We start from the raw sequence: 24,242 nt of genomic DNA, 5'->3' as shown, positions 1-24,242 counted from the left end.
TACATATATATAATGTGTAAATAATGGAGAAATACAGAAGGGAGGAGCCTGGAAATGTGAGCAGAAAAGGTTCTTAGACTGGATGAGCAAAAGATGCATTTCTCTGATGCCCTTAAGAGTTTGTGCTTGACATGTAAGATTTCTCCCGAGTCTGTTAGGAGCTGTGATGTGAAACTATCTGAAATTTGCCTTTTGTTTTCGCTCTCTTCTGTCCCCAGTATCCATGAATACAGACTAACCAGCTGGCTGGGACAACAGGAGGACATCCACCGCATTGTGCTCTACCAGGCAGACAGCACCCTCACACCCTGGACCCAGCGCTGCATCCGGCAGGCTGACTGCATCCTGATCGTGGGGCTGGGAGACCAGGAGCCAACTGTTGGAGAGGTGTGGAACCAGCTCCTTCCCATACTTGCAGTGTCCATCATCATAGAATCTCAGCCTGGTTTGTGTTTGAAGGGACCTTAGAGCTCCTCCAGTTCCAACCCCTGCCATGGGCAGGGACCCCTTCTACTGGAGCAGCTTGCTCCAAGCCCCTGTGTCCAACCTGGCCTTGAACACTGCCAGGGATGGGGCAGCCACAGCTTCTCTGGGCACCCTGTGCCAGCGCCTCAGCACCCTCCCAGGGAAGAGCTTCTGCCTAAGAGCTCATCTCAGTCTCCCCTCTCTTGGGCAGGTTCAAGCCATTCCCCTTGGCCTGTCCCTCCAGGCCCTTGGCCCAAGCCCCTCTCCAGCTTTCCTGCAGCCCCTTTAGGCACTGGAGCTGCTCCCAGGTCTCCCCTTCAGGAGCCTTCTCTTGTCCAGGCTGCCCCAGCCCAGCTCCCTCCTCCTGGCTCCAGAGCAGAGCTGCTCCAGCCCTCGCAGCATCTCTGTGGCTTCCTCTGGCCTTACTCCAGTATCAACACATGCCTCTTGTGTTGTTGCCCCAGAGCTGGATCAGGGCTGCCGGGAGGCCTCAAAGAATCTTGTTTCACACTCATGAGTTTTGCTGGGTTTAATACGCAGTGAAATGTAAATAATTAAATGTTCCTGAGAAATATGTATTATAAATAGAAGAAGAGTCAAACTGAAATGGCAAGGTTGATGTACACTTACTTCCAGCTAAGCTCACTGCCTCTGAGGAGTCATTTTGGCCAATGGTAAATCGAAAGTCAAATTGCTTTGAAGCTTTACATTTTTGTCCAGAAGTTCTTTGCAGGATCTCCTCACAGAAAGAGAAATTCTTTTCTGCCAGGGTGGAATTGATGGTGTGTGCCTAGGAAAAGCAGGAAGGGATTGTATTGTGTGAATAATTGAATGTATTTTGTTGCAGGCTGTAAGCTGTATTTTTTCCTCCCTTACTATCTGTTTTGGATATTTTATTACCAAAGCTGTTTGAGTAGCACATAAATTCTGCAGCACATACAAAAAGGAGGTCACAAGTGGGTTTATTAGGTTTGTGAAGTGCTGAGTCTGACCTCCAAAGAGCCTGGGACTGGTACCACCAGCAGTGTTCTTGTGTGTCACTCTGTGTTGGTTCCTGACTGCTCGTGGGAGGCAGGAAGCACAGAACAAGCAAGTTGCCATCAGTTGTCTAAACCAACAAAAATAAGGAATGCAAGAGGAAAAAAGGAGTCTGATTATAAGTGAAAGAACGAAACACTCTGAACATTTGGAGGCTTAAATATGACTTGGGAAGCATTCTCATTTTGCATGGACAGCATGTTATCTGTGCTGTGCATTTAATGGTCTGTCTCAGGTAGAAATCATTCCCTCTTAAGCATTCAGGTTTGAATCCTGGTTGGATTTCAGACTTCTGTGTGCCACATAAGCCCACAGCTAACAGTGCAGTTGTCTAAATCAACCTTGTTTGCAGGTTCTTTGTGTGCACAGTTGCCTGCACATTCAGATAGGAGCAGTGGTCAGACATATATATGTGTGTATGTGCATATATAGATACATATGTATTTCACAATGCAGTATTCCGTTAAACGGATGCTGGAGCAGCAAATACCTGATACCCTCATTCCTCTTGTGTTACAACCTGCTGTAGCTGGAAAGAATGCTGGAGAACACTGCAGTTCGAGCCCAGAAGCAACTGATCCTGCTTCATAAGGAGGATGGGCCTCTCCCTTCCCGAACTGTGGAATGGCTCAACATGCGGAGCTGGTGTTCTGGTCATCTTCATCTCCATTGTCCACGTAGAGTCTTTTCCAGAAGAAGCCTGATCAAGCTGGTAAGAGATTCCTGCTTCAGTGCCTGGTCCCTCAGCTGTAGTACATGTACTCTGTGTATCAAACTTAACCTGAGATAACGTCACTGTGTCATATTCTGAAGTGCAACTGACTGTTACACAGGGAGTGTTATCTTTTAATCTTTTGGACTGGATTTACTATGGGAAGCAGGGATAAGGGATTTTGGTCTTCTTTTTGGATGAATACTTGCCTTTTTGATAGGCTAAAGAGAGTAAATACTACCTCAAGGTCATATTGATAGGTATGCACATGTGGTAGTCTTATTCATCAGGCTGATCCCCATGCTTGCAAAAGCCATGCTAAAGGTAAAGAAGAGGCAGACTTGGGATGCTTCCCAGTAACTTCAAATCCTTGTCAAGAAACAGCTCCAAGAAAAAACTGTGCTATGGTGAAATCCTCCCAGCTACAGTGAAAGTATGAGAGGTCACTAGAACTGTTTGGGTAGTTCATGAACCCTCTTTCATTTGATGAGCAGCTCTCCACTTCTTAACAGTACATTGTTGGCTGGTAGTGCAGGCTCTGCACTGCCTTTGCAGTGACCATCCTCTTGCCTCTCTCCTGCAGATAGAGATGTACGAACGCATATGCCAGAAACCTCCTGACCGTCACTCTGACTTTTCCCGCCTGGCTCGTGTTCTGACTGGGAATGCCATTGCACTGGTCCTTGGTGGTGGAGGAGCAAGGTAGGTGGCTTATCCCAGCACCAGCATCTGTCACCGGACTATGACAGATTCCTCAGGATAACAGGCTTCCTGTAAAATCATCACTCTTCTGTAAGCAGCATCTGGGGAAACACTGAGGAGTTGCTTTTGTTACACAAACATAACCTGCTGTGTGGTTTGTGCTTGGATTTCTGCAGAAGGAACATGAGTGTGACCTCTTGAGACCTTTTGTAAGTTGGGCTTAATACCAGGAGGTGACCAGGGCACTAAATCTGTTGCTTCTTTCCTTTGTTGGCTTACACTATGGATATTTTCCCCTCTGAATTCTTCTATTAGAAAGTGGCTCATAATATTTCAAAGGTTGTCAGAGCTCTTCAAAGTTTGAGCAGCAGGAGGAGTTATGTCCTGTAGTGGGAGAATGTTCTCTATAATCACCCCTACCTCTGGGTATCTGTACATTTCTGACAGCCTTACTTTACAGAAAGGCTGTAGTTTTGCAGACATGAAGGAAGAGTGTGTGCTGAACAGAGTTAGAATTCCATTTGGATTCCTGGAGAGCTTTGGAAACGAATTCTTACTGACTTTTTTCCTCTGAGAGTTTCGTATTGAGACAAAACGTAGTAGCCCTTTGTCTCAAGAGCTCCCTGCCTTCATCACCAAGTTCTTGAAGCCCTTCTTTAAACAGTGCTTTGAAATGCTGCTCTCAAAACTAAAGTAATATAATTTGCACATGCTCTGTCTATTTGAATCCATGGAAATATCGCACTTTTGTCTTTGGGCCAGTGCATGCTTTGAGGGGAGCATTCACTACGCTGAAGGTTTGAGCTCCTTTGTGACAGCTTGTCCTGATTAGTCACTTGGTGCTGAGACAGCCAGTGCTGAAGCTGTTGCTTTGAGTGTCCGTAAAGATGCCTTTATCCTGCTTTGTTTCCTCACCTGAGATGATTTCAGTATCTCACTTCTGAGATAAGTGCTGTCCTGTGGAGACACAAAGGGAAGGAGAGGAGGGGAGCTTCTGCTTCATCTGGACATCTCAGGAGGCTTCTGGTGCAAAGCATTCATGGGTTGCTTTTATTGTTCCAAGCTGTCTGATACCTCTGTCTCTACTGAAGCCTGTGTCATGCTAAAATATGGGCACTTCTATATTTCTGGCAGCACATTTTGCTCATTCCCTTCCTTTCTTCCTCTGTAAACACTGCTGTAATTTTTTTGCCAAACTATTTATTTTCTGTTCTATTACTTAACTTGCAAGCTACCACCTGCTGGTTTTCAAGAGCAGAGGTAAGAAAGAGCAGGCTTATTGAGCCTGTGTGTTGGTCCTGTGTCATCTTCCTCCACAAAGCTGAACCACTGCACTGCTGCTGTGTTGGCTTGCGGATTTCTGGATGCTTGCCCCCCATTCTGCAACGTGACCATGTGCCATTAGCAATGAGTTTGCTCATTTCTGCATCTGCGTCACATGGAGAACTTCAGGAGGATTAAATGACAGAACAGAGAATTTCTTCTTTCTCTGAAACCCTATTTATGTTGTGGACTAAAAGGCTTTTTCTGAGGGTTCAGGCTGACATAGATGGTTTGAGCATTGTGTTTCCAGTGGAAAGGTACAGAATGCTATTTCTGTGGTTGAATTGTAGTCTAAATTGTGGTTAGATGAAAGATCTCTTAAAAGCTGGTTTTCAGAGTGAGAATATAATTAAGACCCTGGGGAAAGGACAGAGTTACACTGAGCTCTCTAAATATCTGCCTTTGGCAGGTCAGAATAAGTTCTTAGGTCCCCATTCTACTGGTAAAGGAACTTGAAGAGGTTATGCAGTAGGTACTTCAAATCATCTTCTGATTAAAGCCCATCCTAGCTACAAGTGTCCTGCACAGACTCTTGATAGTTAGCATAGCCTTTGGATCATGGATCAGACTGGCCACCGAAACAAGAGCACTGATAGTTACAGGGTGATGGTGGTTATTTCTGTTCCAGGTCTTGTGTTTTGTGGCTCCAGTAATCCCAGTTCTTGAGCTCTTATTTAGGTGTTTGTCTGGCTTCCCAGTGGCAGTCAGTTGTGAGATTTTACCCGAGCAGCTTCCTAGTAATTATCTTTGTGGTTTGTCATGACAAAAGGCTCCATGGAACTAAAGGTTTTCTTTCTCTTGTGGGTATAAAAATAACACAAATTGAAGTGATACAGTTCTAAAATTACACTGTTCTGCTATAGTTAAGTGCTAACTTAATTTCAGTTAGAAACATGGTGGAGTTAGAGGGTAGGAAATGGGATTTGCCTTTAGGAAAACAATACATTTGAAATGTAGTTGCGAGAATAATGACACATCAAACCCTGCAACAAAGGCATAAGCCCTCCCATAAATCATTCTCATGACCTTTAGCCATCCCACGTGCAGCCCTCCCTTTCTTTGGTTTTGTACTGCAAAGCTGTTTGACAACTAAAATCTATGGGGAGTAAATAATTAATGCAGAAGGATGTGGTAATCCCTGGAGCTTGGGGAAGGAGTTGGGTTGTGCTGTTTCAGAAGACTGATTTAAGCAGAACTGTGATGACAAGCTTTGTTGGTGATTATAATGTTGTTATTGTAGGAGTGAGAGAGCTGGGCCTGTGAGAGCTGAGAGAGCTGGGCTGGGGCAGCCTGGACAAGAGAAGGCTCCTGAAGGGGAGACCTGAGAGCAACTCCAGTGCCTAAAGGGGCTGCAGGAAAGCTGGAGAGGGGCTTGGGACAAGGGCCTGTAGGGACAGGCCAAGGGGAATGGCTTGAACCTGCGTGAGGGGAGACTGAGCTGAGCTCTTAGGCAGAAGCTCTTCCCTGTGAGGGTGCTGAGGCGCTGGCACAGGGTGCCCAGAGAAGCTGTGGCTGCCCCATCCCTGGCAGTGTTCAAGGCCAGGTTGGACACAGGGGCTTGGAGCAGCTGCTCCAGTGGAAGGGGTCCCTGCCTGTGGCAGGGGTTGGAGCTGGAGGAGCTTTAATGTCCCTTCCAACACAAGCCGGGCTGGGATCCTGTAATTCTGAGTGAATTTGGTTCACCTTGCCTTATTACATATAGGCAGAATGGGAAAGCACAGAGCATTAGGCCTGTTCCAGTTGGTTATTTGGTAAAAAGCTGTATTTGCAATAATGCACAAGATCCAGATACATGATGTGCATCAGAAAAGCTTATTGAGAAGGAAAGTGCTATTGTTAAAAGAGGTTACTTGCCTTTTGGGATGTACTGCCTACAGTAAGACATAGTAATCAGCTTGATGTTTGTGCTGCAAATGATTATGCATGGTGCCATAGACTGTGACCAGTCGGTACTTAAACATGCTGCATATCCTGCCCCATCCAGGCTCAGTGATGGGTGGCAGGATATGCAGCACTCTGTGCCTTTTCCTTCCCCCACCCCCTGCAGAGCATTGAAGCCTTCCCTGAGAAGGTGGTGAATGCCCCCGTGTGCACACATGTGCATCTCACAGGGCAGCTACAAGGAGCTTTGATTTGGTGGCAGCATATTGCGAGGTTTCCCAGGTGTCCCTGTGCCCTCTGGTGCTTCTGAGCAATTGTGGTAGAAAAGAATTAATGAAAAGCTTCCAGCATAACAGAAGGAAAAACTTGAAATGGTTGTTTTGAGAAGTTAAGAACATCCTATTCCTTTTCTGAATGTTGATCCATGCTTTTAGCAAGTTTGGCTAACTCATAAGGAGCTCTTGCATAGGAACAAACCCTGTAGTGCTTCCCCTGCTCCATCTTGTTTGACAAGGAATTGAATTTGGCTATTGATGGTCTGGCCTATCCTTGTAAAACACTTGAAAGCAAGTAAATGCCTTACTGTAAGAGATTCTGTTCCTACTGTGCTGTCTTTGCACGTTGCTGTCCACCTTCAGCAGATGAAGGGATGTGTTGCTGGTGTTCTGTGGCCTCTAGCACAGCACTTGAATTATGCTCCGAGCAATTAAGGGGTATCAGAGTTGGCACAAGTGCAGAGGCTGAATTTGCAGTAAGCTAATATGAGGAGTCAGGAATGATTAATACAGCTACTAGTACGGTTTGGGGGTTGCTTTTCTGTCTGTTTTGTTGTTCTAACTTGGAGGGGAGCCTTAAAACAAAAGTCCTGTGGTCTCGTCCCATATGAGGGCAGGCTGTTTCTTAGTGTCCTTTCCTTATTGAGAACAGAAGGTGGTTTGTAGTTGCCCTGCTACTTAGTCGCTCAATGCTTCCTACTTAATTGGGTTTTCCCATCTTAACTCTGAGAAACTTGCACTTGTTCACTGCATGATGCAGGTCTGTGGTGTGTGGCAGGAGGATCACTGCAGCAACAGATAATCTGCTTTCATCTCCTGTAAATTCTATCAGGTTTTTCTCTGAGAGGAGCCATGAAGTCACTGTCTTCTTTGCCTGGCTTGAACTGGTTAAGGAAAAGTTGACAAGGTGCCAAAATTAATGAACATGCAAATAGTGAGCAACATAACACAGTAACACAAGGGTTGGGCTTACTGGGGCAATGTGCTGCAACGAAGGGATCTTAGAAATAAAACCACCTCTATTTTGGGGCTGTTGTTTGTTCTGCCAAAGACCATGGTCAAAAGGCAATGCAGAAAGGTCATTTCCAGCAGTGCTGCCACGGAGAAGGTCACTGGGAGCTGTAGCTGTGCACGTTACCTGGTGTCTGAGATCTGTTGTGGACTGTCATGGTCCACAAAAGCAGAAAGAAGCATGTTTTTTCCTTGAAAACAGGGAAGACTGTACATGAAATGTCTCAGCTTAGTGAGTCTCACAGGGTGTAATAAAGGGAAGGCTCCTAGGTGAGGACTGAGGTTTGCACACCATGGGGTGGAGTGGGCAGGCTGATGGAGTTGGTGTCTCATAGCCCAGCTTTCAGTATGTGATGAAACATCCAAGGACTAAACTGCTGAAATTTAAAGTGGAAACAGTGTTCCAGTGACAGTGCCATCCTTGGGATGGACAGGTTGCTCACATGATGCAGAGAACTAACACTTTCCATGACATGCTGTAGCTTCTTATCCTGTGGTGCAGATGATAGCAGCTTCATGGTTATGAAGCCCTGATGCTCAGTCCCAGGCAATAACAGCATCTCCTGGGGAGACTGTGTGAAGTTTTATGGTGCAGGTGCTTCAGACTCAGTTCCAGCAGTTAAGGAAGATTAATTCTTATTCCCCAACTAAACCAGGTAACTAATGGTATGAGGCTTTCTACATCTGTCAGTGGGAGAAGTGTGTGCATGGAGAGTGTCTTAGAGCTGTGATTGCAGAGCTCCAGTAGTTGAAATGGAGCTGGTGGGCTTGTAAGGTCCATTGCTACACCTCAGGTACAGGGAGGTAACTGGAAGCTTGAGGGAGTTGCTTTTTTAAACTATTACACTTGACCTCAAGCACCCAGACACAATGTGCTGGTGAAGAAATGGGGGGAGGAGAGGGAAGGAATTTGCTGCTTGAATTCAGAAGCTGCCTCCAGAGATGTGCACTGAAAATACTGCTGTAACAAACACAGAGCAGTTGTTTTCCCCAAGGGATCCTAAACATACTCCATATGGAGATTACAGAGGGGATAAAAACCAATCCTATGGGAATTTCCTGGACTCCTCATGTTCCTTGTATAAGCTGGACCACAGTAAATGTTTTTATGCCCCTTTGCTGGGTTCAGAACTCTATATAGACTGAGGCTCATGAGGGACACCCCAAGGTACAAGAGGATAGGGATCTGTGGAGCCCAGCTGTGCTGGTGTTACCAGTTCCTTGTGCTGGAGAATTACAGTAAAGCTTACTTAAGAACATCTTCTCCACGCTTCCATTCCTATCTCAATCGTATATCATCTATTTACCCTTTTTCCACCTGGCTATCTCTATGTTAGTCTATAAGCTTTGATTTTCCCTTTCTGACACATCCAAGCCCTAACATTACCCAGTTTCTTCACACCCTTTTCATTCCACTGTCACTCTTGCTTGTCGTCTTCATATCCACGCTTTAGTTCCTTTCTCAGTCTTTGCTTTCAAGTCCTCTCTCAAAAGAGCTATCACGAAAAGTGTCATTTGCCACCAGCTTTGCCATACTGGGGTGTCCTTATTTGTCAACAGGAGCACACTTTGAAATAGTTCTCAGATGATGCAGGGGAGCTTCAGGACGCACACACTGCCTTTTGCAAATAGATTATTGCTAGCAGTGTTTAAGGTTGCTCTCAGTGGTTTATAATGGGCTACAGGTATCCCCTTCATTTGTTATCTCTATCTCACATTGCTTAAAATCGACAGTAAACAGGGGTTGGCAGCTTGGAAAATGTGTAAAAATAGATTCTGATTCTTTGAAGTATTCAAAAACCACGGTCAGATAAAACACTTGGTCTGGAGTAAATGATGAGGCAAAATTCTTGCTAAAACCACTGCTCTTCATTCTGACCTTGGCTGGGATAGTTCTGGAAGAGCAGCAGCAGCCTCTGTGAGATGCTCAGTGTCAGGAGTTCCTGCAGCTGTTGAGAGTGAAACCCCAAAGTGAGGGATGTGCAGTCAGGGTTTCACTGTGCTGGTGTTTGGCTCCTCACTGCTCCAAGCCCCTGTGTCCAACCTGTCCTTGAACACTGCCAGGGATGGGGCAGCCACAGCTTCTCTGGGCACCCTGTGCCAGCGCCTCAGCACCCTCACAGGGAAGAGCTTCTGCCTAAGAGCTCAGCTCAGTCTCCCCTCAGGCAGGCTCAAGCCATTCCCCTTGGCCTGTCCCTACATGCCCTTGTCCAAAGCCCCTCTCCAGGTTTCTTGTAACTTATTTAGGCACTGGAAGTCTCCAGGCTGGCGCCTGGAAGTGCTGTATGGGGCTGGTCCAACGCAGGCTGGATCCTTCTGCACACATTTCATGCCATTTCCTAATCTCTACTTAGGATACAGTCAGGCAGCATCCATGAAACTTGTGGTTCAGTTCTGATGGCTTGCTCGAGATTCTGAGATGCCACATAAGGACTCTGCTTTCCTTTTCTGTAGCAAGACAGGTCTTGAAGAATATGCACTGCTAAAAGGATCCCATTGCTCATCCTGACAGTGCTGTAAAGGGTGCCAGGAAACAACTGAAATAAGAAACCAGAAAAATGCTTCTTCCCTTCTTTCTAAACTGAAGAATGAAGCTTATCATCCAGCATCTGTCAGCAGCCAGGAATGGCTGAGAAAGCAAGATTCCTGCAGGATGGAAGTATCTGAATGATATAAAGGGGCTGAATCTGCTTTGTGTCATGGAAAGAAACCCTGAATACTTGAAATATCCTTCCTCCAGATCCCTTTTGTCAAAGTAATCCATTTGTACAGCAGGCCAAATCTGTCTTTTGACATTTGGAAGGGCAGAAAGTTGGCAGCCCCAGGGTTAATCCTCATGACCTTTGCATTACTCAGCCTACAGTACTCACCTTCCACATGTGGTCAGCTTCCAGCTGGTGAGTGCATTTCAGAGGAAGGGAAGCTTTCTAGTGACCTGGAATACATTTTTGTGTGTGTAGATAGAGCTCAGTGCACAGTGGAGTTGTATTTTTTCTTGATTATATTCCTTTTTAAGCTCAGATTGATGTTTGGGGGCTTCAGAGTTTGTAATTATCCATAAAGGTGTTTGGAGATGCAGCCTGTGCCCTGTGTGTTTGTGCTCTTGTCACTCATAGAGCATCCATTGAACGTGCAGATCAACCAGACTGAAATCCAAATTCCAGACTGAAATCCAAATTCCAGTGTCAGCCACACACTCAGGCTCCTGGATTCCCGATGTCTTTCAAAAAGCAGATTTGATTTCACTGCAAAATCCAGGAGCTAAAATAACAGAGAAGAGTCTGAACTCCTTATGCTCAAAGATAAAATTCCAGCTTTGACTTTGTGTTTTACTTTTGGTGCTGTGTTGTAGAGGCTCAAGGAGAAACATAAGGAATCTGGGCTCTTCCTTGGAAAAGATGATGATGTTTGGATTCCTAATTTGAGGCTTACCCAGGTCAGCCTGAGGGGGGGTATTGTTTGAACAAACAAAACCCAAGTCCTAGAAGTGAAAGAGTGAATTCTGAGTATTTGATTTTGTTGAGCAAACCTCCTGAGACATGGATGTGAACTTGTACTGAAGGCTCCAGACTTTGTGTTTGCAGAAGGTTGGTAGTAGACTGCAGAGTAATTCCCCCTGAGAGGCTTTGCTTTGATTTCTTCAGGGATGGACCATCTTGTGTATTGCCTGAGAGCTCAACCATATCAAACATGTTTATGCACCCAGTCAAAATCCTGTCTCAAAGTGCAGTTGGCTGTGCCCAGATCCAAACGCAATTGCTCTGTGGGTTGTGTAGCAGTTGGGTTACCCCCTGCACATAAAAGTGCACCTATGTAATGCTTCGTGATCTAATTTTTTTCTTTTTCCCATCTGTAGCACCTCTGTAATTGTTCATTTGCTCCTGTTTGCCATGGAGGTTGAAGATATTAATGGCTTCTATTAAATCCTCCAAGCGGCAGGAACTTGGGAGCCATCAACTTCCAAGCAATGACTTAATAAAAATTAATTGCAAGTGGTTTATTTGGACTGTCCTGTCCTGATCTCCAGTCTTCAACCCACCAAAATCATTTATTCATAGCAGTACTTTGATATACAGATGAAATTAAACAGGGAGGAGGTGGAGTTGTGCTTCAGCTCCTGTTGGTAGTTTTGCACCTCTCTTTATCAGCTGAAGATATGTGTGCTGAGTTACAGGGCTGCAAGCTTGAGGGAATGCTTTCCACACAGCAGTTGCAATGCTCTGCTGCAATTCCACGTGCTTTCAGGAAGATGCTCTTGCCTTGCTGTGACTTTTAGGAATCTCTGTCCAGCCTCATCAGGGCAATGGGTTTTCCTATGAAAAAATAAGTGATTGGAGTAGTTGTAAGTGAAATCACAGTTAAATTCTTTAAAGTGCTCTGCTTTGGTCTTCTTTCTGCAGCTTCCAGATGTTGTGCTCAAAATGGGTTCTTTCAAGACATTTCACAGCTAAGTCTCAGAGGGGTGGAGGAAGGAGGATATATTTGTTTTGCAAAGAAATTATCTTTCTTTGCAGATAACTGAGCTCTTTCTTGGCTCAGAATAAGAGGATTTTGTTTGACATCCCCAGGCAGAGGCAGATGGGGGGGTTGCAGTTTGCCATCAGCCTCTCCCTTCTTCCTCCTTGTGCACACACCTGCTGGAGCATGCTGCTGGCAGGTAGATGAGAAAAGAAAAACCCTGGGGCATTTCCTGATGTATTGTTCTGGTTTTGCTTTGTGGTTTTCCTCTCCTCAGTGGATTGCTCAGGTATCCCTCCGTGCCCCCAGACTGGGTAGACCTGACAGTTCTTTTGGAAGGGCTGGACAATTTTTGTTCATTTACTTCTGTGTCAGGCAGAAATCTCTGTTTAAAGCTTGCTCTGAAGTCAGTACATGAAGCAGAAATAAGATCAGTGCTAAAAGGACATTGCCTTTGGATTTTCTTGCAGGAAGGTAAGCCCTGTTTCACTGGGCTTGTGATAAACAGAAGTTGCTTTTTGTGGTCCAGATTGGAAACTTGGAAGTGCAGAAGTAGGAGCAGCCCTGTAGTGGTCTGTTTTCTGTTATCCTTTGGAGCTGACAGATCATCACTGTAATTACTCTGGGAAATTTGTGATATTGGGAAGTTTTATGGTTAGGATAACTGTGAAATAATGTTATTAGAAAGACACAAGTACAATTAGACTTCAAAGCAATGTTTGTATCTATTGAAGCAGCTGCAAAAGATTGAAGGTGCCAAACTGAAGATAATACAGTTGCAACTTGTAGACTTGCTTGATTTCCAAGCCAGTGACTGTGTCACTCAATGTCAGGATCAGCAACAAAACACATACTAAAAATGCTGCTGCTTATTTAAAGAAGAAACTTCTCTATCTCACATTTCCAGACAGCACTCTGTATAGTCCCTCATTTATCTTTATATATCTTCTGTATCTTTATTATCTTAATATATTTATATCTTATATAATATCATTAGATCAGAAGGCAGAAACTCTTCCCTGTGGGGGTGCTGAGGCACTGGCACAGAGTGCCCAGAGAAGCTGTGGCTGCTCTAGTGGAAGGTGTCCCTGCTTGTGCAGGAGTTGGAACTGGATGAGCTTTAAGGTCCCTTCAACACTCCCTTTAGAGTGAAGAATCTCTAAAGCTGGTATATTAAATACATATTCATCTGCACTGGGTGATCTAATGACTGCTCATAACATACTTTGAATCAAAGCTGTTAGGTGAGGGAAAAGCTGGTTTTAGTTGTATAGCTTTGCTTCCTCAGAGAATTTAAGGTTATGGGGATGCCTTGATTCAGGTTTGTTGGGCTCTAGGGGAGCTGAGCAAAGTCCCCTTGGCAATTCCTCTGGTTTTTGCCTACTTTGCCAGTTAACTCCATCAGGAAGGTGGAGCAGCAAGCCATGTCCCCTGCTCTGAGGAGGCTTTGGTTAGTGACACAGCAAAGCTCTGCAGCAGCCCTGGCCTTAATCCGGGTTTTAACCAAAGAAAATAGCATCTCTTCAATGCATTCCGAGAGATCTCCTCCATCCTGCTGAGTCAGTCAGGGGAAGAGGTGGGTGCTGGGGGGGGCCTGAGCTGTATTTTCTCTTCCTGTCTCAAACCGAAGCAGGCTCTGGAGGTGGCACCACAATCGAGCTGCAGCTCTGCCTTGCTGCTCCCTTAGTCCCAGTGTGAAAACCAAACATCCCCTCTCTGTGTGCTCACAGGTTGTGTTTTTCTTTCTAACACTGACAGGCAACATCTCATTGATGTGTTAAATGTGGCTTGTGGATAAAACACTGGAGCACAGGCTCTGGTTTTGTATTAATCGTGTTTTCTTCAACCCTGACCTGAGCACAGAGGAGAGCCTGTAGTCCTGCTGATACTTTAATGTGAAATGTCCCACTGCATTTGCTCGCTTCTTCCTGAGGGCTGTGTCTAATCTGAGCTCAGGCAGGCACGTGTAGAGCTGACACATGCACGTCTCGCAGAAGAACGCTTCTCTTATCAGTTGTGCTCTGGCCTTCATGCCTTACAGCCCCATGCCAGGGGCATTTCCCAGGGGATGAAAGCAAGGGCTGTGTCAGGAGCAGGAATTTTCCTGCAATCCCTCCTGCCAGTGAGGCTGTGCTCCCTGCTTGCTGTGCTGTGTTATTTCAGGGAAGCACGTCCTCGAGCCTATAACTCTTCTCCCTGCTTTGTGGCCGTTTATTTGTGACCATTGGTAGTCACAAATAAATGTAGTAGTAAAAAAGAAATGGTGCTCTGGAATTTGGGTACTGCACTGCTTTGGGAGGCTTTTGAAGCACATTGAGCATGAGTTTGGGGTGGAAATGGAGCAGGGCTCTTGTTTCCAGTTTGTCCTTGACCTGGTTGCTGCCATTTCTGCTCTCTCCACGAATTCATCAGGCTAGTCCTAGAGAGTGGTATATGATGGAAAAGAGGTTTCATTAATATATAGCTGCTGCACTTCTTGGGCAGATCTTTGGGTTCTGATGCAAGTTATTTGACAGCAATCTTCTCTGTCGCTTGTCCTTGGTGCCAGGAGCCCTTGTTCCTGTCCTGGGACAGCCATTAATCCTGACAGGGAAAATGCTCCATTCAGCTGCACCATCAGGCAGCTTTAAGGCAAAGAACAGCCATGGTTACAGCTCCAGCACCATGCTCTTCTCATCTCCCTGCCAAGACACTCCTTCCTCATATCTACACAGACCCCTGCTCCTGCTTTCCTCCGGAGTAAGTGACATTTGGCTCCAGGTAGTTGGAGATTTCCTCCACTCCACACAAGTGCTCTGCACTGATGTGTACAAACAGCTCAGCACCAGCGATCTTCCCTTGTACTCTTCTTGCCAAACACTTGTATTTTCACATGTTTCCCTAAACCAGGACAAGTCCCCTGTGAAACTGTGTCTGGTACTACAAGAAATGCACAATCCCTGTTTTCTCTGCACTGATGCCAAGCATTAACAGGGACTCTGCTCCTGGCTTTGGTTTCTTTTCCTCTTGAGCTGAAGCAAGAGAGCTGCCCACCCCGGCTGTCCATGGGGCTCCCACAGGTTGTGAGCGAACAGGATCCATGCTGCTGGCACACAGCTTCCCTGGCAGCCTGCCCCTGTGTGCCGGGAGCTGCGGAGCACGGCCAAGGGAGAACCAACTGTGGGGAGTTGGTGAGAAGTTTCACATAGAAGCATTGCTGAGTAATGATGGCCTAAAGCTATAGGGAGAGGAACAAAAACCCATTTACATCTTTCAGGAGGCTGCATGGTACATGGAGAAGTGGGGGGGGGGGATTCATGTGCATTTACTTCAGGATTTATCATATATATGACACATAGAATGGCTTGGGCTGGAAGGCACCCTAAAGCTCATCCAGTTCTAAGTCCCTGTGTCCAACCTGGCCTTGAACACTGCCAGGGATGGGGCAGCCACAGCTTCTCTGGGCACCCTGTGCCAGCACCTCAGCACCCTCACAGGGGAGAAATAGTTCACACAAATGCAATTTAGTTTACATAAATACATCCAGTCATGAATCCTCCTCTTCAGGGTGCTGGAACTGAAAGAATCAGCTTTGTATTCATGTATAAATGAAACATAAATTAGTTTGGCAGTTTATAAGAGCAAGAAAAGTACTTTCAATCCCAGCTTGCAGGTCAGTGCTTCAGAATTGATGCTTGTGTTGGTGGTAACGTGGCTGTTACACGTTTAGCTGGGTATTGGCAGGGACTCGGCTGATGCACGACACAGGGGTGATGAAATCAATTGTTATTCACTCAAGGGTATCATGCAGCAAAGTAAAAACAAATCCAGTGTGGTCACAGCAAACCCTTTGTGTTTTCTGAATGCATGAATAAGGAAATTGAGCTTCAGAAGAGGTTAAAGGGGGGAATCCACTCTGGAGCTGCCCAGTTTAAAATCACCCTCTGAGCCGGCAATTCTTTACAGTACTTATGTGGATTTGTTAAGACATGTTGTAGGCTTTCTCCAGAAAGCAGGTTGGATTGTGTGAGGTCTGCTCCTCAGCTAAACAGCAGTGTCAGCTACTGACTTACACGCAGGGGTAAGGCTGAAGTAAGTGCCAGGCACTAGAAGCAGATTGCAGAAATAGCTGTGATCTAAAAGCCTAAAACCAATGAGCTCCTCTGGCAGGGATAGAAATACAGTTCTTTTAACTTGGGGCATCTTATGAGAAGAAGTAATAGCAAGGCCAGCTTGGATGGGGCTTGGAACAATCTGGTCTAGTGGAAGGTGGATGAGCTTTAAGGTCCCTTCCAACACAACCAAGTCTGGGATGCTATGAAAGCAGGGGAAGGAGCATTTGGAAAGGAAACTAAATGAGCCAGTTCCTGCTCTTGGATTACACCAGCAGAGATCTGTCATTGAAGTCACTTACACCAGTATAACCAAGAACCTGTCCCAAAGCATTCCAGCAGCTGGAGGGGATTTATTTAGATGGAAAGAATGTGTTCAGCATAGCTTGGCCAGATGACACCTATGGTGCACTTGGCAGCTGTCAGCAAGTATTTATAGGATGTAAACAGCAAGGGGAAGGAGGATGGAAATAGAGCACAGGGGGAACAGGAAAATAGGCTGAAAATGAGCAAAGGAAGATTTTTGCTGCTCTGTGGCTTAGATTGCGAACTATCCATCCAGGAGGAATGAAATAATTGACATGCTTGGTATTAAGTAGACAAAGCATTTGAAAGCAGGGGCCTGATAAGGCGGCAATCAGCTTCCACTGCTGATGTCTCTGTTCCTGTAATGGTTCTGTAGGACAGGTCACCTCTACCATTAGGGGATCACTATAAGATCAGATAAAAATGTTCCACCTCTGCACTCTCATTTCTGGTTGTAGGTTGTAGCAGTTCTTTCAGAAATGTGTATGTGAAGCAATTAGCAGCCTCTGAGCTTTTGACCTGAGGTTGCACCCCGAGTTTTCATGTTCAGTAGCCACTGATAGCCTGGTACCTTTGATTCAGCCAACCCACATTTAAGTCCATTTGTGATTTGACCTTGTCAGCATGTGGTGACAGTGGTTTCCTCGATTTGTGCTTTACATACCCATGTCTGTGTAAATTCTTTCCTTTACATTAAACTTCCTACATGGAGGTATCATTGCCTGGCCCTGCGTGTCCCATCAGTCATGATCTTCCCCGCTCAGAGATTTCTTCTCATGTGGAGTCCTTTCCAAATTCTGCTCAGTTCTTCTCTCTGTCATTTTCTAGTTGTGCTGTTTCCTTTTAGTGAGGAATCTGAGCTTGCTTGCACTTTTTGAAGGGCTGGTCAATCTTGGATGTATGTTCTGAAGTTTTCTGGTTTATTCTGCCTTCTTTGATTTGCCTTTTGGATTTCCACTGACCACTAGGTTGATATTTCTCAGGGAATGTCCAGAGTACTTCCAAAATCCCTTCAAGTGAGCAGAGCTAGTTAGGAGCTCATTGCTGTAGGGACTTTGCTACTTCAGTTTTTCTCTTGTCTCATCAGCACTGAGGTTCATCTGTTACCACTTTTCTCCAGCAATGCTCTGAGTTCCTTCTGCACTCCTTGAAATCAAGGAATACATTTACTGTCCTGGAGGAATTTGTCTCATCCCAAAACCATAGAATCTCAGACTGGTTTGGGCTGAAAGGGACCTTAAAGCTCATCCAGTTCTAACCCCCTGCCACAGGCAGGGACCCCTTCCACTGGAGCAGCTGCTCCAAGCCCCTGTGTCCAACCTGGCCTTGAACACTGCCAGGGATGGGGCAGCCACAGCTCCTCTGTTGCCTCTTTGTCTGTCCCTTTCCTGGCTCTGTGTGTGGATGAAACTTTGGCCTTCTCATTACTGTTTGTTTCTTCTTGCTCTTTGTTTTCCATCTTCAAATTCATTATTAATCCATGCATTGACCCATCCTGTTGTCCAGCTGGCTGAGTTTCTTTGAAGAGTTCCTGGGAAAGAAGCTTGTGGAAAGGTGTTTGAAATCCAGCCATCCCTGGCTGGTTTGGAAGGACCCCAGTAGATGTTTTGATGTCATTGCTCCCTTAAATCCATGTTGACTTTTCCCTCACATATCTTCTAGCTTAATTCTTGGCTGCTGTTTTCATGTTGTTGCCGTTCACACTGTGGTCAGGCTCCTGCTCAGCAACTCCTGGGATCCTCAGGGGGTCCCTTTGAACATTCCTGCATTCCTAATATTTGTTTCTGGCAATACAGCTGGTGCATGCTCACATTCCCTTAGAAGGTGGCATCCATGTCTGTATGCTCTTTCAGTGGCTGTTTGTCTGATCATGCTTTTTTCTTTTCTTGGCACAGGGGCTGCTCCCAAGTGGGAGTGATCAGAGCACTGATTGAAGCTGGCATCCCTGTGGATATGATCGGAGGAACATCTATTGGTGCCTTCATGAGTGCCTTGTATGCCGAAGAGCGCAGCTACAATCAGATGAGGATCAAAGCCAGGCAGTGGGCCATGGTAAGCACTGGAAATGGTGCAGTTCTCTCCTCACATGGAGTGTAAAAGCTTAACCACAAGCCTTCACAGGCAGCAGCCATCCAAGGCACGTTCTGGTGTCTGCACAGCCAAACCAGCCCTGCCTGGCACTAGAGAGCAGGCTGGGGAAGCTGGTGGCTGTGACAAGTTCTAGTCACACTATAAATGTAGAGTGATGCTGTTCAAATGTTTTACTCTGTGTTTATCATTGTTTTATCTTTTCTTTTGAGGTGCTGGATTCTGTTTCCAGCTTCCAACAAATGTGTTTCTCTTTTGTATAATTTTCTCTCTTTCGTTCTCACATGCTGTCATTTTTCAGTGGAACTGATTGACAGAGGTAATCTTTCTCTAAACTAAATACAAAGTGTGTCAATCACAGGGTAGCCTCACAGCTCCAGAGTGACGGTACCCTGGTTCAGGAGAAACATTTAACTCTAAATATTTAATAGAAACAGAAACATATTATCATAGTTCAAACAAGGTTTGGGAAGGATGTTTTAAATAGTGACGCCTGTGAGTGAATTTATTGGTAACATATTGGGGAGAAATTGTGCTAGCACCAGATGACACTGGTCAGATTGACTAAAGGTGAAGATTGGTATAATTCCTAAAGTTACAACTTTGTATTGTTCATATGAAACCCACGTTTTCCTGTTGGTTTTCTTATTGAAAGGGAATTTTCTAATTCAGATTAAGCTCTGGGTCTGCTTAGATCTTGAGTTTTAGGAGCCTGCAGTTGTCATACCTCCCCCAGGTGTCCTCTAACCCACCATGGTTTTGAGATAAAATCTGCTGTATGGTTACCACTCTGCAAGCCAGATAGCCCAGCTTACTGAGCCCCCAGCATGTTTGTGTTGTCCTGGTGTGCAGAGGACCATGGGACCCTCTTTCAGCCCCTGTCACTGTTTGTTAGAAGAACATGGACTTTTGTGCTTTTTATGTAAGAGCAGCCTGTGCCTGGCTGGGTTGGGAAGCGCCCAACCCAGAAACTGTGTATGATACATAACAGTTTGCTGGAGTCACAAAACTGGAGGAGGCTTGAGAATAAGGACGTAAAAGTAACTGTACTGAATCGTATCAGGCATCCATTTAACCTTGGACTCCTCATTTCCCACCTTGGTCACTTGCAAATGAGGTTGAGCAGGATGAGCCCATGGTGATCCCTCCCTGCAGTGTTTTCTGTGCCTCGCTGCCTTCCCTCCCTTGCTCCTGGTTAGGCTACAGCAATGAAATTTTCCTCTGTGCAGTTGTCCAGAGGATTATCTCCTCTTGTTTGTGAACTTGTCAGATCCCTTCTGCACAGGGGTGATGAGAGCTGGAAATGCTCCTTGCTGGGCTTCTCAGCACTGTGCTCCCATTAAAGCCGCTTTGTTTCCATCACTGCAGCTCTCGAGCTGGCCAACCGACTGTGGAATCACACAGGGATAGTTAAAGGTGAAATGAAGAAATATAACCTATTGGTTAACTTTTTGAATGCAAATTGCAAAGCTCAGAGACCATTTTGCTAAGGAAAAGAAAGGTTATGGCCCAGCCTTGAGCTGTTTCACATATTGGAACCTTGAAATCTGCAAGTAAGTCACCGGAGGAGAGGTTAATAACCTCTGTTAGAGCAAACATCTCGTCTTATAATGAAGAATGGATTTTCTTGAGGTTTGTTATGAGTGTTCTGAGCTCCACATCCAAACCACAAATTGTTCAGTTTTGAGAATGAAAATAGGGAAGACTGCTCTGTTTGAAGCCCTTTCCACTGTTACCAGCATGGTCCAGCAACATGGTTGCTTTGTAAACTGCAGAAAGCCCTGAAAACCCCCACTCCAGATCAGATCACAGCTAATGTACAAAGTACAGTGAGGGATTATAAGTCTTTTTAACACTGACTCTTCTGAGTTATTTTCCCCCATATTGTGTAGTCTGAGCCAGGAGAGTGGCTCCTTTAACTGAGCTCCAGCTTTGTGGTAATGCAGGGAACTTTGGGGATTCACAGGACAGCAGTTTGAGGGAGGGGATTCTCCTCCTCTGCTGTGCTCTGGGGAGAAACCCCTGGAGTACTGATCCAGTTCTGGAACAGCAGCACAAGAGGGACGTGGAGCTGTTGGAGCGAGGCCAGAGGAAGCCATGGAGATGCTGCGAGGGCTGGAGCAGCTCTGCTCTGGAGCCAGGCTGAGAGAGCTGGGCTGGGGCAGCCTGGGCAAGAGAAGGCTCCTGAAGGGGAGACCTGAGAGCAGCTCCAGTGCCTAAAGGGGCTGCAGGAAAGCTGGAGAGGGGCTTGGGACAAGGGCCTGTAGGGACAGGCCAAGGGGAATGGCTTGAACCTGCCCAAGAGAGGGGAGACTGAGATGAGCTCTTAGGCAGAAGCTCTTCCCTGTGAGGGTGCTGAGGCGCTGGCACAGGGTGCCCAGAGAAGCTGTGGCTGCCCCATCCCTGGCAGTGTTCAAGGCCAGGTTGGACACAGGGGCTTGGAGCAAGCTGCTCCAGTGGAAGGGGTCCCTGCCTGTGGCAGGGGTTGGAGGTGGAAGAGCTTTAAGGTCCCTTCCAACACGAAACCAGTCTGTCATTCTGTGACATCCACCCAAATGAACTGAGCACAAGTGAGGTGGCAAATCCATCAGCTAAGCCCCACATTCCCAGTGTCCACAACTTGCAGGTCCGTTCCTGCTGTCCTGTGGAGCAGCATCACTGCTGGCCCAGGACCACAGCTGGAGGCAGCTGCTGGGCAGGAGCTGTTCTGGGGACCATCCTTCATTAAGCAAACATTATGCCCAAAGGCTGGGATGCTCCCTGCTGCTGATTCTGCTCTTCTAAAGCCTGTGAGCTGTTGCTGGGGAAGGTGAGTGCTGAGTGCTCTTTGTGCAGAGCCTTGCAGCCTGGTGTTCTTAGCCTGTGGGGATTTTGAAATGTCTTCATTGTGATGGATTAGATAACTCTGATAGTTTTTAATTTATTTTGCTATCCATCAAAGTAAATGTCCTGCAGTTATTTCTCTTTTGGGTATTTTTAGCAGTTGGCCTATCTCTGGTTGTACACTTGGGGCTGGGAGAAGGGATGTTTTTAATGGGATGGGTTTTTTGGACCTAATGAAGCAGGAAAGAAATAAATGACTCTTTTATTAAAATACAGAGGGGTATGAAATTAGCAGTCAGGCTGTTTATTATGTACTGCCTCTGTGTGTCCTCTGTACCTGTGTTCAATCAGCAAGTCAAACAATCAAAAACTTCCATGTTTGCCCATGGTTGGGTTTTCTTGATTTTCTTTTTTTAATTGAAGAATTCCTATTTTAATGTATAAATATTTCCCAAGGAATGGAATTTCTACTGTTGGATCGAATATGGTCATAGGAATGTGGAGCTTTAGCTTCCCAGAATGGATTTAAGAGCTGGTGAGTAGGATGCTGCAGTCATTTGCTGCTGCAGTTGCAAAACAGCTAAAATAAATGGGGGGTTCATGAGGTTCTGCCTCTCCCTAACACTGCTCTGGTATTTGCACACTGGTTCATTCTGTGGATTAATGAGCTGGTCTGGCAAAAAACTCATCTTGTTTTTATTTCCTCTGTCACACTGTTTCTGCCAGCTCAGCTCTTGGAGCTGCTCACTGCAAAGGCAGCAGTGCCAGCCCAGGACAAGGGGGATCATCAGCTTCAGTTGGGGCAGATCAAGATGCTGTTAGACTGGATCCCAGTACTCTTCTTAGTCTCTTATAACTGTTGTTTTGAGGGGAAAAAAGCTGTTCTCTGCCAAAGCAAGGTGATGCCTGTGCTTGTGTTGGACCTAGTACAGGTTGAAGTTGGCTTAGGAGTGTGATTTAGCAGAAGCAGAAGGAGTGGTGGGGAAAGATGGGATGCCCACCTGACAGGGACCACAAAGGTCCTTTCGCTGTGGATGTCAGAGGGAGAGCATCATTAGGAGATGCAGTGTTCTGTAACGCTCTTTGCATCCCACACTGTTCCTGTAGGACAACAGCTACAAGGACAGATCTCTGCCAACAAACACCAGGCAAACATTGCCAAACTAGGTTGGCATGAAGAGCAGGCAGGATATTACAGGAAAGATACCTCCTGACTAGAGGAAACCCACCAAATAAACTAATCCGCAGCTAAAGGGAGTCTTGGTTTCTGTGCCTTAGCCCCAGATCAGCCACAGCAAGAGGTAAGATGGGCTAAAGCAGCTTTAAAGCACACAGTGAATCCTAAATAAAGAAGCAGCTCGTTACAGATTGCCTGCTAATGAATGTGCATATGTTGTCTCTTCAGTTGGGTTGATGAGCTGTGAACCCGCTTTGGGTGTCCTCCAGCCCACTGGTGCTTGAGACAGGCACTCAGCAGCACCTCTGGGCTCTTCAGTTGCATCCCTAAAACTTCATCAACCCATTGGGAAGCTGTAGTCACTACTTGCAAAGATTAAACCAGGGTACAATGCTTTTCCTTTGTAAGCCAACTGAAGGGTTCCCTCTGGTTGCCTTTCAGCTGGAATTTTGTATTTGAGATTATCAACTACAGGATCCAAACACATGGGTGTGTGTTTGTTAAATCTTAGAGGTACAGGAAAAACCTATTTTTATGTAGTGATAAGGCCTGAGGGTTCATATTTACCATTCCAATTGTATTAATTGGGCTGTTAAAATTAACCTCAAATCAAGCATTATAATTTGGGAAATTCAGATAAAAGGCTGCATGCAAAATCCAAACATGCCTGTTGCTTTGAAATGAAGGCACCAAACCATCCTGCATCTATCCTGGGGCCATCACATCCACTGATGACTGTGAAGGGCACATTAATGCTACATGCTTGAAACATGTGGATCTGATTTGAAATATGCAGTTACTTGCCTGGTTCTCTGCTTTACCTGACTCTGAGATGGCTGCAGTTTCTTAGATGGATTCATTTTCATGTTCCTCGACTCTTAGATTTCTTAATAGTTTACATTTAAATCTGAGCTTCCAGTATCTGTAATTCCTTCCCCTGTGGTGCTGTTAAACTCTTGGCCTGAGTTAGGTTTTGTCTTTAGCATTTTTCTCTTTGTGAATTCCTTCGCTGGTTTCACTGGAAAGGCATCACAGGAAATTCCTGAGGCCATCTCCAGTGGTTTGAAAAAGATTTTATCTGTTTTGCTGGTTTAAATTTTTGTTCTTGCAACAAGTTTTGCCCTGCCCTGGCTTTATTTTATACTCTGGAACATTGAAATGTATTAGTTTTTAACACCAGTGTACCACCATTCTGCATCAAATAACAATGTAGCCACAGGTTATAATTCAGGACTTTTTTGTTCCTTATTCCAGAATCATAGAATCCCAGCCTGGTTTGTGTTGGAAGGGACCTTAAAGCTCCTCCAGCTCCAACCCCTGCCACGGGCAGGGACCCCTTTCACTGGAGCAGCTTGCTCCAAGGTCTGAGCTTTCCTGCAGCCCCTTTAGGCACTGGAGCTGCTCTCAGGTCTCCCCTTCAGGAGCCTTCTCTTGCCCAGGCTGCCCCAGCCCAGCTCTCTCAGCCTGGCTCCAGAGCAGAGCTGCTCCAGCCCTCGCAGCATCTCCATGGCTTCCTCTGGCCTCGCTCCAACAGCTCCACGTCCCTCTTGTGCTGCTGTTCCAGAACTGGATCAGTACTCCAGGGGTTTCTCCCCAGAGCACAGCAGAGGGGCAGGATCCCTTCCCTGAGCTGCTGCTCACGCTCTGGGGCTGTAGCCCAGCATCATGTTAGTTAGCCCTTGTCCCTTTCTTGCTGAAGTTGCCTTTTTCCACAGAGTGGTTTTTAACAATAATGGGATTGATGGTGGCCTCTTTAAAAAGAGTGCTTATTGTGCAGCAGAGCTGTAGAAATGAAAGTTCATGAGAAGTTAAATGAAGAATTGTGAAGTAACTGCTCCCTCCCAAGAGAACTGGTAGGGATGCCATGAGGCCAGGCCAGGCTTCCCATCACA

At 45.9% G+C, this 24,242-nt stretch overlaps 1 protein-coding gene across 1 annotated transcript in view; it reads left to right on the top strand.

The window, feature by feature from the left end:
* PNPLA7 (patatin like phospholipase domain containing 7) overlaps nucleotides 1–24,242 on the top strand; it is a 124,412-nt gene that overhangs the window by 72,394 nt on the left and 27,776 nt on the right. The window contains exons 24-27 of the mRNA XM_034067558.1: nucleotides 219–387; nucleotides 2,033–2,215; nucleotides 2,799–2,917; nucleotides 18,158–18,314. Coding sequence (XP_033923449.1) covers nucleotides 219–387; nucleotides 2,033–2,215; nucleotides 2,799–2,917; nucleotides 18,158–18,314 — 628 coding nt within the window. The remainder of the gene's footprint in view (nucleotides 1–218; nucleotides 388–2,032; nucleotides 2,216–2,798; nucleotides 2,918–18,157; nucleotides 18,315–24,242) is intronic.

The sequence above is a fragment of the Melopsittacus undulatus genome, chromosome 11 (assembly GCF_012275295.1).
Source record: "Melopsittacus undulatus isolate bMelUnd1 chromosome 11, bMelUnd1.mat.Z, whole genome shotgun sequence".
Taxonomy (NCBI): Eukaryota; Metazoa; Chordata; class Aves; order Psittaciformes; family Psittaculidae; genus Melopsittacus; species Melopsittacus undulatus.
This window is presented reverse-complemented; position numbering and strand designations above follow the sequence as displayed.